General features: G+C 37.1%; 1 protein-coding gene across 1 annotated transcript in view; it reads right to left on the minus strand.

The window, feature by feature from the left end:
• The window catches only part of rab6ba (RAB6B, member RAS oncogene family a), an 86,679-nt gene that overhangs the window by 44,912 nt on the left and 24,752 nt on the right, over nucleotides 1-17,015 (minus strand). Inside the window, exon 2 of the mRNA XM_079882841.1 lies at nucleotides 2,097-2,155. Within this exon, the coding sequence (XP_079738967.1) occupies nucleotides 2,097-2,155 (59 nt within the window). The remainder of the gene's footprint in view (nucleotides 1-2,096; nucleotides 2,156-17,015) is intronic.

Here is a 17,015-nt window from a genome sequence, read left to right on the forward strand (position 1 = left end):
TGTGACAGAATGCCATAGACTCATGGGTGATTTTTCAGTGAAGGGCACTTTTGACTACTTGAAATACTCTTGACGACTTGGAGAAAAGTCAATTGTCCTCTAAAATCCTTGGTGTGACCGTAATGACAGCATTATTAGGAACAGTGATTCCTTATTATGAAACACTGAAAACTGTACACAATAATACTAAATTAATTGATGCAACAACGATCTGAGTAATCGCATCACAAAGCAGAAATGGCATCCAAGATGTCTATTAAGGACCCACTGAATTGACTTGAAACACACAGCGTTATTCAATGTGTTGGCGTAATTTTCACTGAAACAGGAAGACAGGGCGGGACATATGGAGTAGCTCCTCCCCTTTTTAAAAATGGCCGCGTTTTGCTTATATCTTAAGCTTGGGAAATTGGGCATTTAGCAGCTTATGACAGCCACAGTCAGCCACAGTAGATTTCCCATTTAGACTTAATATGAAACTGTTACTAAAGCAAAACAGTGAACATAATCATGCTGAGGATGTATAGTTTGAAAAGTGTGTAATGTAATGTTATCTCTTCTTCTACTCTTCAGTGCTGTTTCTAATACCAAGTCTGTCTAACCATTTCTCCACCCTTTTGCTTTAAAATATAGCATTCTGTGTAGAATTCAAATGGGTCTGATACATTTTGTGGTCCACGCTGACTCGTGCATATGATCCGCTCTGTGCTATCATGTTTCTGGACTGGAGCAGACTGTGTGTGCGCAACGGCGGTTTGCGTGACACTAGCGTGAAACCAGGCATAATTCTCCCCAATGGAAAGCATATTTACTCTGTCTGAATTGTTTCCTATCCCCTATTTAGTGCACTATGTGCCATTCACCATATAGAAAATAGTAATTGTGTGAACACGTGACCGGTTTCAGCCGCAGCTTCAGCATCTATTTGGGGGCGGGGCCTTTTAGATTCTAGAGAGCATTTGACTGGACAGAAAATCTGATGAAAAGGAAAAGTTCACTCCGACTTGTAAACACCTTCAAACTACCATTGGTCTGTGGCGATTACGTCATAGGTAGGTGTGTGCTGAGGCTCCACCTACTTTGACGTGGAAATTTTCTCTGGCTCATTTCATTTGTTCAGACCGTCAGACGCAAGTAAAAGCAAGAACACACTCGAGAACAAGGAAGTTCACATTTTAAAGTCGCGATGAAAAATAATAAAATATATCTTTTTATGTATTGTGAAGTGTAACATTATTGAAAAAGTTCAAAATGTAAGGTGGATACTTGGTTCTATCCATATTGGATTTTAAAATGTTGGTGTTGCTATTAAAATGAATGTAAAGTACAGTCAATTGTGGATTCAATGATTGTAGAGAGAAGTCTGTTGTTTGCACAGGATGATGGAGTTATGACATTTTCATAAAACATTACAAGGTAAGAAAAAAAATAACATTCATGAATAAATCGAATTTTCATTGCATGATGACTTTAAAATTATCATAGGGGATAAAATAGTTCCTGTAATTAAACAATCACCCATTTACATATATAAAAGCAAATGAATCTCACAGATGGATTCCTTTCCGCTATACCAGCTTTCTCACAGGTTTAAATGAAAAATATGAACCTCATCATATAGACAACACTTCGATATTTCAAACAGCATGCTTTCCACCAACACATTATTCAACAACAACAGTCTATATCAACCTGTAGAGTGCTTCCGCTGAATCATTTGGCTCACCAAGAATTTCACTGCACAGTATAGGTAAAATCAGTTCCTATACAGTCATATGAAACTGACCGTACATGTTTATTCATCTCTGCTGCTGCTGATTCAGAGGAGATTGGTGATGAATATAAGGGAGATGAATAATAAAATTTCGCAAAAGCGTTTATGTGAATCAATAACTACACAGCATTACAATAATGTTGAACATTTATAATCAATTTGAAAGAATTGTCCTCACAACTGAAAGACTGAACTCGGCCCATTGTGTTTTATGAAGATTGTGCGAAATGACTCTTTGATGTTGCACAATAAGGGGAGGGAATCTTTGAGCTCTCTGAGTGACGGAATGACAAGGACGTCAAGCGGTCCGCCAGCTGCCTACCTGATATGTGTTGTCAAAGCTGTCGTACATGAAGCGTGTGATCAGGGAAGTCTTCCCCACTGTAAGAGAACAAAGAGAAGAGAAACATTAAAATAGAAGCCATTTGAAAGCAGACGGCATCTGAGGAAGCCAGTGAAGCCTGCCTGGGCTTACTGGATTGATTTGCAAGCCGTGGGCTGCCAACTGTGCTAATTGAAACCTCTGCCAAGAGATCTAATCATTCAATAGGAGACTTATCCAGAAGGTTGTCAGTGAATTTATGGAACCATTGAAAATCATTGCATTAGGACTAGGGCAGAGTTACCATCCTAAACCACCTCAGTCTTAGATTTGAAAGATTAAAAAGGATTTCTTTTGCGTAAGAATAGACTCGATTTGTCATCGGCTGTCATATGAGACATTGAAATTGCTACATTTTCCAGGGCACCACATAACGGTGTTTTATTTTCACATCTACATAAAATGAATGTAATATCCTCATTCTTTTTTTGAAGCCCCAAGCAATACATTATTTATTAAAAAGGTAGATTATTTAGATTTTTACTTCTATTGGGGTAGGTTTATTAAATCTAGGGTAGAAAACGGTTAAAAATAACAGCATCACAGAACCTAAACTCAGACTGCAATAAAAACATCAGCACAACTTCATCTGCCCTGCTGACCTGAGATTCCCCTGAGAAGCAAGAGAAAAACACAAGAAAATATACCTGAGCAGATAAAAGGATGAATTTACCCACATCCACACACAGAAAATAACTCTGAGCTACAGATCAAATAAAGGAGAGAGCAGGATTTCTCATGGCTGAGAAGTCTTTGCAGCAAGTTGACTGGAGGCTGCAGGTCACAAGTCATTTAAATGCTAATTCTCCCTAAGACACTGATCTGTCCCCGTTTAAAAGAGAGGAGGATCTAAATTAATGGGGCTCATAAGGCTTTATCTAATGCTTTTGAGTAAATACTGAATTATGGTTTGGGCAATGTCCCTTTCCCTCCCCATTTAACAAACCATGATTATTGAGTGCACACTAAACCGTTGGATGGAAGATAACCAGCCATCCCTGCTATAGAGCTGAGAGGCAGCCGCTAAAGCACAACGTCACATACATAAACCATCAGCTCCTACTGCAGTGAGACCAGTGGGAATAAAACATCCACTTAGATTTGCTTTGCTAAAGCAGCAAATGTGAGTTGAAATATTGGACATTTATTTATAGGATTCTCAATACAACAGTTAGGGGCAGTAAAAAAAATTTCCAGTCTTGTCTTTAGTGTCACATGATCCTCAGAAATCATTCTAATATGCTGATTTGATGCTCAAAAAACATTTCTTATTGTTTTTGTGCCGTTTCATATTTTTGTGAAACTGAGCTAAATTGTTTTTTTTTATTATTAATAGAAAGTTCAAACGAACTGTATTTATTTGAAAAAGATTTTTTTAGTAGCAAGTCTTCACTGTCACTTTTGATCAAATCAATGAATTCTTGCTGAAAAAGGGTATTCATTTCTTTCAAAAAACAAACAAAAATATTTCTGACCCCAAACTTTTGAACAGTAGGGTTAGACATCAGACAGAACAGACATCAGTTTATAGCAAATAATCTTTTCCATTCTGCTTTCTTTCTCCTTTAGAATCCACCAAAACGAACAGCTCAAGCTCTGTTACTAATAGATAGAGTGGTGGGAATCTAATTTTAGTCCTGATAAATATTTAATATCATGTCATTTAGCGGAGCAGAGGGCATCCACCATTTTCAGTTAATAACTTATGCCAGACACCAAAGCAATAGCTGGACACAGGACTTAGTGCTTAGCCTTTACTGTGATAGATTGGATTTGGTGCTTTGACTCCACTAAGAGCGCCCATTAGATGCACAATCAGATAATGGATACAGGATAAGGAAACGGGAAGGAAGAGACTTAAATAACTAAAGTATGTTGAAAAATGTAAGGATACGCTGGCAGATTAATGGGTGAAGCTACAGAGAAAATAGATTAGACATTTAATTTAGTCTTAAATGAAACAGCACATATATACCACTAAAGGTACATTACAGAGACTGATCAATCACAGTGTGCCTCATACAGTACATACATTTACACAGAAATTACACTACCGTTTAAAAGTTCAGGAACAGTACGATTTTTTTTAAAGAAATGAAAAAAAAAAATGTTTAGGATTAAATTGGTCAAAAGTGACAATAAAAAGCTTTACACTGTTAAAAAAAGATTTCTATTTCAAACCAATGCTGTTCTTTTAAACTTTATATTCATCAAAGAATCCTGAAAAAAACATGTATTACAGTTTCCACAAAAATAAGAGGCAGCATGACTGTTTTCAACATTGATGATCATAATAAATGCTTCTTGAACACTAAATCAGCATATTAGAATAATTTCTGAAGGATCATGTGACACTGAAGACTGGAGTAATGATGCTGAAAACAGAGCTTTGATCACAGGAATAGCTTTGATTTTTATTGTAATAATGTCAAAATATTTATGTTTTTACTGTATTTTTAATACATTACAGTAACTGAAACAAATGCCAAAATGATAAATGGTAGATGTACACTTGAAGAAATAAGGAAAAATTAATAGTGCAAAATTAATGTTTTAAATATTAAATATAGAAGCATGAAATCAATGAAAATGTTACATGATAAAACATTACAAATAACACATTATAAATAATCGTGTAATAAAATATACTCCGTTATGGCAACTGCAAAGTCTAAGGCTGCTCTGATGCTGCATTTCATTTACACAAAACTAAAGCAGCATCAGACCACCCCAGTATGTTCTCACACATTTTGAAACCATGATTATTAATTGAGAAATTAATAAGTAAATTAATTGAATTTATATTATATGCTGCATACACATGCAATGTCTAAAATAAACACTTGACAAGCAAAATGTAAGTAAAAAAATGGCATTGGCAACTGCAATAAAATACAACATTATAAGTCAAACTGTGAGAAAGATATTCTGACTCTCGCTGATATAAGTGATGTGTGCGATTCAAATGACAAAAAAATAAATAATAATAATTCTACTATATCTACTAAAGAAAATTTTGTGCAACATTAGTCTTCTAACAACCTTTACCCATATCTGGAATGCATTTTTTTTTCTACAGAACTCCTTGTGATGACACGTGCAAAATATTAATTGCATAGCCACACCACAATGTCTCTAGACATTTTTGTGACAGGTGCAGTTTATGAGAAACAGACTACCTCACCTCAAGTGACACAATGACCTGTTATATTTGTATGATATTTTTCATTCTAAATAAGTCTAAAGCTGATGATACACAGGGCAACTTTTTGAGCAATGTTGCTGGGCAATGTTGCCGTCAACGGGAAACCAGATGAGACACAGGGCCCTGATCTAAAGTATCCAGATATAAATTTATTGCCCATTTTCAATGGGAAAGTGCCCAAGAAACAATCGCTCGGCAATATTGCCCAGCAACATTGCTCAAAAAGTTGCCCTGTGTATCATCACCTTTAATGAATATTATTTCTTGGGCAATAACAGTGGAAATAACACTCCAATAGCTTTTCTTTTAGCCAAGACTATAAGGAATTCTTGTACTGTCTGAAATTGACTTGAAAAATAAGCCCACCCTGAGAAATAATTTTAAATCCAAATCTTATTAAAGAAATATACTGATAAAACATGGACGCAACCGACAGCAGAGTCTTCTGGTACAGAGATTTGGGTCTTTGATATCTCTTTAATACATACTCGAGGCGCTGCCTGATAAATGTTAGCAGACACACCATGAACTCCAAGAACTGAATTTAAAACAGCTTTATTTCATCACTATTATATATTCATGACAAATCCACTCATGTATGCTGATAAAATCCTCAGTACTTAATGTTGTCAAACCAAGTTCAGGACAGAAACACTCTGAAGAACTATATAGTGAAATGCCACAGACAATCCATCAGCAATTTCAATAATGAAAGCATATCATTTCAGCTAATGAACTTCATTTTAGGCAAGTTTTTGTATCTTATCATGCAGGAATCATTTAACTGTAATTAGTGCTTCTGATAATTAGCATACACTATTCAGCAACATTAAAATACAGGGCTCATGTAGGGCTCTGTGAAATCTTTTATTTTTATTTATTTGAAAGACATAACAGGTTTACTGAATAATTGAATGAAAAAAAAAATCTGTTATTCCACACAAATAATGTTTTACTAAATTATTATTATTATTATTTTATTAGTTTGAGAAGTATACATTTTACTATACAATGGTAATAAAACCAAACCAAACTTTTATTTTGGAGAGCTAGTGAGCTGTCAGAGACACACAGAGCATGCAGACTTCATATTTATTTTAGCAGTTAAATCAGACACTTGTCCATAATTACAATTTGTTTTTGAGTAATTTTACCACCAATTTTGATGTATTAGCCCAAATTCTGTGGCATTCTTCATTATACAGTGAATTCCATTTTTATGACTGATTTCCATGATTCCGTCCGTCGGTTTCCTGTCCATAGTCATAGGGCCCTAATCATTGCTCAAGCCATCACATTTCAGGTATGTAATGAAATCAAACTACATACAGAGACAAGGGACGCAAGAAGTGCAGTGGAAAGCAAACAAACAGTAATGTTGCTGATCTGTCAGCACACCTGCACAGCTCCCCTTAATGCATCTGTCCATCTGCTATTCACTGTTTTTCATTAGATTCCCAGGGAATCTCATGTTTTACTGCAAAGTATCTGATTCATCACACTCAGCAAACACTGAGGGGCATAAAAACACATGGAGAACAATTAGAGGGCCATTAGCTAGATTCTGTAGTAAAAGGCACAGGGTATGAGGCCTGATAAAGTGGGAACTGAACATCTTTTCCAACTTGAGAACTACACTCACCTAAAGGATTATTAGGAACACCTGTTCAATTGCTCATTAATGCAATTATCTAATCAACCAATCACATGGCAGCTGCTTCAATGCATTTAGGGGTGTGGTCCTGGTCAAGACAATCTCCTGAACTCCAAACTGAATGTCAGAATGGGAAAGAAAGGTGATTTAAGCAATTTTGAGCGTGGCATGGTTGTTGGTGCCAGACGGGCCGGTCTGAGTATTTCACAATCTGCTCAGTTACTGGGATTTTCACGCACAACCATTTCTAGGGTTTACAAAGAATGGTGTGAAAAGGGAAAAACATCCAGTATGCGGCAGTCCTGTGGGCGAAAATGCCTTGTTGATGCTAGAGGTCAGAGGAGAATGGGCTGACTGATTCAAGCTGATAGAAGAGCAAATTTGACTGAAATAACCACTCGTTACAACCGAGGTATGCAGCAAAGCATTTGTGAAGCCACAACACGCACAACCTTGAGGCGGATGGGCTACAACAGCAGAAGACCCCACCGGGTACCACTCATCTCCACTACAAATAGGAAAAAGAGGCTACAATTTGCACAAGCTCACCAAAATTGGACAGTTGAATACTGGAAAAATGTTGCCTGGTCTGATGAGTCTCGATTTTTGTTTAGACATTCAGATGGTAGAGTCAGAATTTGGCGTAAACAGAATGAGAACATGGATCCATCATGCCTTGTTACTACTGTGCAGGCTGGTGGTGGTGGTGTAATGGTTGGGGGATGTTTTCTTGGCATACTTTAGGTCCCTTAGTGCCAATTGGGCATTGTTTAAATGCCACGGCCTACCTGAGCATTGTTTCTGACCATGTCCATCCCTTTATGACCACCATGTACCCATCCTCTGATGGCTACTTCCAGCAGGATAATGCACCATGTCACAAAGCTCGAATCATTTCAAATTGGTTTCTTGAACATGACAATGAGTTCACTGTACTAAAATGGCCCCCACAGTCACCAGATCTCAACCCAATAGAGCATCTTTGGGATGTGGTGGAACGGGAGCTTCGTGCCCTGGATGTGCATCCCACAAATCTCCATCAACTGCAAGATGCTATATCCTAACAATATGGGCCAACATTTCTAAAGAATGCTTTCAGCACCTTGTTGAATCAATGCCACGTAGAATTAAGGCAGTTCTGAAGGCGAAAGGGGGTCAAACACAGTATTAGTATGGTGTTCCTAATAATCCTTTAGGTGAGTGTATATACAGTCACACAGAATTGTTCTTTAAACAGAATCTGAGCCAGCATCATGGACCATAAGGGTTTCCCTAGCAAGTGGTTTGGCCTCCTCCTCCATGCATCCTTGTCATATGTCTTGCACACATCCAGTCCATTTTTCCTCATTAGTAATATCTGAGAGGTTAATTTGGTGAGAGGCAGCTCTTGACATGCAATCATATAGGCAGTGTTGAATTCTATTTTTAGCTCCTTCAATTCTTTCTAATCATGTAGACAACAGGTTAAGTAAAAATATAATGAATTTGTAATATAGTGCAAATTTATTAAAATGCTCCTCTCTAGAGTTAATTTTTTCTAGAGTTTATGGACATTGAATGTGATGTTACGTGACATATTGTTCTCAAGCTGTTTTATTGACGTCTTTCTGCGGTTTAAACACTGATTGACATGAGCCATGATTCATTTTGGTAAGTTGTACTGTATCTTTGAACATTCCTTCTAAAGTTGATTCATGTTTACTTTGTGCTGTAACTAATAGTAAAGAGGTAGAGGTGGTCGGTTCAAATGGCGCTTGAACTTCAGCGATCTGTCATGCCACATTAAAGAGCCACAAAACCACATTTATTGTTTAAATCTTGTGATCAAATTTACAGAATTTGAATGCTGTTTATCAAAAGTAAGAGACATGTTAAAAGTAACAAAGCACAAATCTTGTGATCATTGGATGGCAGTTGCACTACAAATAATGTGAAGTTCATGCATCAACAGAAACAGCATAGACTAAAATATCTTGACATTTTAGAATCCATATCAATATTGATGAAAACAAGAATTGAAAACAAAGCTGACATGTTTACCTGTTTTAGTTTATCCACATTTTGTGTAATATACTTTCTGCACTTTTACTTGGGTGTTCATTTATTGACATGGAAAGATGATCTTCGGTGTCTCTGTCGTTTACTCTCTCATGCTGACACACGACTGGAGCCTGCTTTCCAGGCTGCTGCTTTCTTATTAGCAGGTGTGCTGTCAGCATTGGTGTTCAAAAAGTCTGTTTGAAAAAGTCTGATATTTTTCATTTGACACGTTTTTCTGATGCGGAAAGCGGATCCTCACTTTCCCCATGCGTATTTTGGCGCTTAAACGTTTAGTTTTTTCCACTGAAACTTTAAAGTGAACAATGTCTAATTTTATTACGTCAGCACAACAAAAGATGTGATAGGCTTCTTATCACAGAACACCCAGGTAAAATAAGCATTTGATGCTAATTTTTTAAATCATAACATGTACATTTATAGCCTATTGTTGTCACCACTGGTGAAAATACCATGTTTGGTCTACCGTTTTAGCCGCAAAAGAACAAACTGCCTATAAGTTTGGAATGACATGAGGCTAACTAAATTATGAAAGAATTTTTAGTATTCTGTGCATGATCATGTATAGATAAAGCTATATGATTTATAGGTTATTCAGTATAGGGGAGATCATGGATGGTTGTAACACTGGTTGCTTGAAAGGTCAGCTCAGTGTTTTTTCATTCACAATTTATAAAAAAAAAATTATATCACTTTCCCACATCTATCGGATACAAATCAAAGTAGTTACTTAAGTAACACTTAAACTAGGTGTGGGTGTCACGTTGTGGGTTTTGTTTCTTGTTCTTGTCTGTCATGTGATCCCCTGTTCTAGTCATGTGATCCTGCCATGTGCAATTATATATCCTTGTCTGTTGTGTCATGTTGTCATTGGGTCATTGTTTAATTGTTCACAGGTGTCCCTTGTCTTGTCATTTGTCTTGTGTATTTAACCCTCATGTTTGCCCTGTGTCTTTGTTGAGTATTGCATGTTTCCTGGGGCCTGTTCTTCGTACGTCGCTAACTCAGTTAGCTGGATTTGATTGTTGGCGATTTGGCATGATCTTGGATTGTTTGGTTCTTCGACGCTCATCCTGGACTTGCTGTCATAGCAACAGGTGCGCAAACTTAAACCTGCTTGGGAGCAGGCTTATTTCATGTTAACAGGATTAGACTGCTGCTTCAAGCGGAGCTGATACAGGAAGTCCAGCGCAGCGCGATAGTGCACTTTCTGAGATATATATTTTTTCTCGTGACTCGTGAGATTGTCGTTTACATTATTGATTTGTTGGAAACGCACATTTATTTTCGACTTGTCGGAATCGGGCTTTAACTACTGCACAAACTGTTTGCATTGCCCTAAGATTATTTGCGAGTGGCTCTTTCCTTTACACTATTGAACTTGATGAACTTGATGGCAAGTGCTGTCTGTCGTGTCATTCGGAGTTTACCTGGCGCTTTTAGGTTTAAAAAACTTTTAAATTTTTTTTTTTGTTGTTGTTGTGGCATTTCCAAGCCACTTAAGACCCAATGTTGTAAAGCAGTTTTTTTAAAGCAGTTTTTTTTAGTCTATCATTTATGAAGATCATGCAATCATGACCATGCCGATTACAGTAGGCTATATGTCACTCAGGCTTCACTAACGTGATTGGTACCAGACTATAGGCTAGACCAGTGGTTCCCAAACCTGTCCTGCCGGCACCCCAACACTGCACATTTTCTTTGTCTCCCTAATCAAACACACCTGATTCAACTCATCAGCTCATTAACCCATGTGATAATGAGCTGATGAGTTGAATCAGGTGTGTTTGATTAGGGAGACAAAGAAAACGTGCAGTGTTGGGGTGCCGGCAGGACAGGTTTGGGAACCACTGGGCTAGACCATAGACTGCCATCAAGGCCTCAATGAAGGGGATTATGTGAACAGAAAGGGGGTTCACAATGTAAATGTGCAGCCCAGTTACTATTGTGATTCTTAATATTCCAGATTAGTAATATTATATCAAATTAAAAAAAGGCAGTTGACTAAAATCTTCCATATCACAAATGTGAAAGCAAAATGGCCAGGATCTGTGCATGACTTAAGAATTTTCAGAGATTCACATTTATGCACATTATTTGAAAGTGGTAAGGAACGTTCCACAATTAAATATCAAGCTCACTGTATTACATACACTTATGCTGATCCTAACAGAACTGCATTTTTTCATAGGTGATTATGACATGTTCCTGGCTGCAGACAGGTGTTTTATGACCCCATTCCCTGACCCAAACCAGTTACAATGCAGCTCTAGCCAGGACAAGGGCACACAATGAAATGAACTTTGGCTAACTAAAGGGAAGATTTCAGTGTCTGAAAAGTCTGAGGGTTGGACACCTGACAGGGCCTAAAAAAAAAAACTTTTCATTAAATGTTTAATAAAAGACAAATATGCTTAGTTCCTTGAGTTTTATTTCAATTGTTCTTTGTAAAGAAAAGCCAGTGGTCAAGTGCCTGCAACAATAGATATTAGACACTTGCCTCATGCAACAAATAAAAAGGAAAAGTTGGCTATACACTGCCCACCTGTAGGCCTATGTCTCATCTGTCTGTGCAGACTCTTCTGTAGGCCTTTCTGTAGATGTGGAATCCTGCAACTTATATTGTAGCCATAAAGCATACAAGTATAAATTAAGTTATTTATGCACTTGCAGGTAGGCTAGTTCCTCCATATGACAGTTATCTGAGAGGGTTTATTCACTGTCCAGTGCAATGGAAACAAATGGACATTACAAAGTCTTATACATTCTTTCCTTTGGAAAGTTAGAAAATGTCCACTTACTGCACATATTTCAGCCACTACTTTCTTGTGAACAGATACAAGTGTTGGTGTAAGTGCACAAAAGATGAAAACACAATGTCATTACAATAAACTACACTTGGGAAAAATGTGATCAATAACTCATGGCAAAATATTTTTACATTAACAAGTTTATCAGTTTTCACTTTCACAAGTCAAAACAATTCATCATTACTCAAGATTTAACAGTTTAAATGACTATACGGCCTTAATTTAATGTAGCAAAAATTATTTTACAGTGTAGGCTACTAAGATATTTTTTTTCTTGGTTGCTTTTATAAACAGACAACCATTTATTTAACAGTGCCTTTTATAAATGAGACTATAATATAACTAAAAATTACCATTATGTAGAATATTTTTGTACTTCAATTTTATTTGTTCCCATGTTCTAGTGTGGTGACTCTGACATTACAATGAACAAAGTAATTATGCAATTATTTAAATACAAATATATAGGCTATTAAGTGATAAAAACATCTAACATGGCCACTTCTAATGGATTTAAATTGTCTGCTACTTTTTGCCAGCCCTCTCTCCTGGCTTTTGCAGACTTTGAGGTGTTCCCTGGCGTTTTGATTAAACATTAAAATTCCGAATAAACTTCGACTATTAGTTCTTGCTCTGCTGAGGAGAAAAACTGAGCGCGCTCTTTGGCCACGCTGAGCAGCCAATAGCAGCGTTGCTGATCAATGTTTCGATACATATCCCCTTTTAAACCAGCGCATGAACGCGCAATTATCTCAGACAACTCAATCCAGCTATACTAATCATATCCGGCAGGTGTGTTCGAAGAACCTAATTAGCCAGATCATGATTAGCACGATGATATCATCTTGGATGTGTAATTTGATCTCGGATGTTTTAAGCAACGTACGAAGAACGGGCCCTTGTTATGTCCTGTAAGTTTATGTTCTTGTTTTGAGTGTCATGCCTTTGTTTTATATGTATGTTTTATCACGGTTTGGAAAAAATTGCATTTTGCATATGATTAGACGAGTAATGTTATTTCTTGATAATCGCAACAGATATTTTTGTTAAAATAAGGCTGTAACCATACCAAAATTTTGAATACCATTGAAATTTCACAATTCTTAGTACCAATTTATATATCACACTAAAACTATCTCCCTTTTAAACTTTTAGGTAAATGTAATATAATCACATTAGACAAAATATTCTGCTGATTCAGATGACATCAGTTCTGTCATTTAACATGCATTGCATTCGTATGTAAATATTTGCACACAAAGACAACTTCTACTAAACAGACTCCTTACTTTGTGTTGTGTGAGTGTACATATACATTAAATTCAGTTTGTTTTCTGCTAGCACACGTGTTTTTACATGGCAAATGAAGGCCTCCGGATTGTGGAAATCAATGTACTCTAAAAACCATCTAACCTTAGCACCCCATGATCCATATTCAGCCCAGCTTCCACCCACCTTTTGCGCAAAACTGTTTCATCTTGACATTTGAACAAATCAATATTTTTTTTCTTCAGGGCCTGAGACCTATCGATTGCCATTAAACTCTAATTAATGTGGAGAGGTACGCTGGTCTCCCTCAGACACTGAGAACAAAGAGCGGCCCTTTGAACACTTCTCCCTGGATACCAGCCCCTACATGAGACTGAGTAGAAGCCCCAGTCACTGGCTGATCTAGCCCTGCTATGTACAAAACCTTAGTTGTAAAGAGCCATCGATAAATCAACATCAAAGCCGCTCGCATCTAATGCTTCCTAACGTGGTCATGAAATTTGCATATGCAAATGTATCTCCCTTGGAACTCTATTAATTAGGCTTGGGTGTTGCCACGATGAGGCCAGGCTTTGTTTATTGTGATTTGTTGGTATTCACAGTACAGCATAATGGCACACTCTTCTAATCCCCCGCTGTTAAACGTCAACCATAAAGACCAGTGGATAGACTTCTAATTTGCTTATGTTACAAGCCAGCTTTAGCAACAATACGAGGTGCAGTAATTACCTTGATCTAAAACCTCTCTAGAGGTACCACTTTTTTTGTAATGCAAAAGCTCATCTATTTGCGGGAGGGCTTCTTATCTCAACCATAATTATAATGTGTGTACACTTTCAAATTCAGGTTAGCAGAATGTCCTTTGTATGCTATAACAACAAAAAAGTAATTTAATGGCCACTATGAGAAGCTTCTGCTGAATGCACTGAACCAAACACTCCCTGGGAGGTCACTAGCTATCAATTATACAGTGATGTCATAGACAGCTTCATATGCATAAGTGCTGTGCTCGAAGTCACACAATCGAGCAATTAACAGGTTTCTCCTTTAATCAGTGGTGCCCCCTATCTGTCCGTTCAAAGGCACTGTGGTGAGGGTTGCCATCATGAGGCCCAATTAAAACCAGTACAGGAACATCTGCTGCCCCTAAAAAGCTGTTACTCGGCATCTTAACCTGCAAGAGCCCACACCCCTCTAGACTGCCAGATTAAAGGCTTGCTCACTGCGTCTCGAATGAGGAGATGGAAAGGAACATAAACCACATGCTAAAGGTCAAACTTACACCTTCTGGATAAGCAGTCACACAGGGAGAACACAGATATACACTGTGTGGGGAGGGAAAAAAACACTTTATGAGCTTTTAAATTACTGTAATGATGTTTTTGGGTCAATGAAAAATAAGTGTATAAAATAAAGAAAATGAAAAATCTGTGCCAATTATTATTTTATTTATTTTTTTAAATATATGCATTCCTACTGGTTATATGGTTTCAAAAAATAGACACACCTTAAAAAAAAAAGTTTAAATTTAATGACTATAAATAAATATCAAGTAAAAGTATTAACATAATTCTTTAAATGTTGAATATTTGTAAGGCACACTATGCAGTTTCCATTTTTCTCAAACAGCGACCCCTAGAGTCGCAGTGGAGTAGTTGTATTTAACGTTACTGTTGAAAATACCACTCACACAGAGCTGTCTCTGCACTCTTCTGACCACGCTTTCTTCGTCGACTCAGCCATGATTCATGTCTGAAATGCGTGCTAGAGTCTTCCATAGAGGCTGCTTCATAGGTTGTTGATGTATGTGACGTCGTGCCATAAAGCACGATTCTCGCGAGATTTGGCGGTGGCGCCACCACTCAAACTTGCATTGCTGGTTTTGCCAGCCGCGTCCCCCCACCCCCTGCTTTACTATCGGGATGATTCGCCCCACGAGTTCGTTTACCATCAAAATGATTTCGAAGCTGTTATATTAAGGTACAAATCTTGCATAGTGTGCCTTTAATTATTATTATTACAAAAGGTAAAGTTAAAACTTTTTTATGATTATAATTATCATGTTTTATTAATATCATGAATTACTCATGTATAAATTTCATTATGTTTTCACCACATGACATTTTACAACCTCAACCAACCTAGCCCTGTCATAATAAATCTGAAATTTAAAGACACTTGACAGTCATGGGGATCTGTAGCTTTCCTGTTGTTGTTTTTTTGTTTTTTTCTTCATTTATTCCTATATGTTGGTTGCATGCCTTTTTCTAAGAATAAGACCTAAGAATGAACAATGAACAATGCAATTTAAAGCATTTTTGAATACATTATTAGACAAAAAGAGTGTCATGTCATTGGCCCTTTTACTTCTATGATTCAAGTTACAATAAGCTAGAAAACTAAGGAATGTGCCTAATTAAAGCATGGTTGACTAATAAAAAGCTTGTGTCTGGGTTATTTCTTCAGAGTTTTAGGTTGTATAGTGTGGGTGACAGGCTGAACAGCATCAGCCCACACATTTTTTTACTATGGCCTGCTGGAGAAAAACCCAATAAGTTTTATTTTAGGCTATTACATTAGGGTAGGTTTTCTGTAGCTATTCCTTAGCCAGCAGATGAATAAATGGTAAAGGTAATTGGAGAAGCTAATTAAAAAGATTCTGCACATAAGGGCACCCAAGAGGATGGGTTTAATTTTTTTTTATTCATGAATGAGTAAAAAAAAAAAAAAAAGTTCAGCTTTACCTTTTTTCTTATGTGACTTTTAACTGCATCATACTGAACTGGATATTGTTCTTATCAACTTGGCCTTTTTTCTTTATAACACAAAAAATTAACATCTGTTTTGAAGTATATTGATCTGCAAAGAGGTCAGAGCTCCAGCTTTACCTTCCAGCAATTCAGTGGAAAAGATGCTTTTAGTGAAGCTAGGCTGTTGCTGTGCATGTAAAAGGTTGCTCACACATGATGTGTTCTTGCTTTCTAAGGCAACTATATGTGGAGGAATGGAACGGGTGGTCTCAAGATGCGTTTTTCACATTTTTAATGCAAGTTTCACATTTTTCTAATGTGACACATGGTCTTAAAAGCTTAAAACAGTGTTTCACATTGCAATGGTCAAAGACCTAAAAGAATGAATCATGTGTGAACGGACACAATGTAAACATAGACAAGGGTCAATTAAATAAGAGTAATTTAAAAAAAAAAATCTCTTCAAACTGTACTCTTTGTATTAATCTTAGTTTCACATGGTTTTTAAGAACTTTTACACTTTTTTGTTAATAATGTCTCTAAAAATGTCATATGGTGCAACCATCAAGTAAAACTTAATAACGTATTATTTCCTCACACCTTATATGCGTTCATATCTTAAACATTATTTTTCCAATAAGTATTTTTTTTTTTTTTTTTTTTTTTTTACAAATATCATGAATTATTCATAAATATCATTACATTTTCAATAATATCATTGGTCAAAAAATGAACAGAGCCGTAATGACTCTGCAAGCTGGTTTATGATGAAAAGGCATCTAAAGCTCATTTGGCCAGTCCAGAATAAACAGATGCACGTTCTCTCTGAAGGTGGTGCTTACCATCTCCAAAACAATGATATCTCTCAGCAGTGATCCCTCACTACAGCGTGCCAAAGAGAAATGGCTCCTGCCTTACCCTCTGGGGCATTGCCATCATGCAATCCCACTGAGACTGAGAGCCAATCAGAGTCCTGCACCACGCCCTAGGACTGTTTCCCACTTGCGTAAAGAAGGATAAAAATAAACGACAGCCGGGTGGCCATCTTGGCCCTGCCTCCTCCACACGACACTGGGACGTGAGCCCAACCCACCGGAAAGAAACATACAGCAT

Source organism: Squalius cephalus (assembly GCF_949319135.1).
Source record: "Squalius cephalus genome assembly, chromosome: 10".
In the NCBI taxonomy this organism is placed as follows: domain Eukaryota; kingdom Metazoa; phylum Chordata; class Actinopteri; order Cypriniformes; family Leuciscidae; genus Squalius; species Squalius cephalus.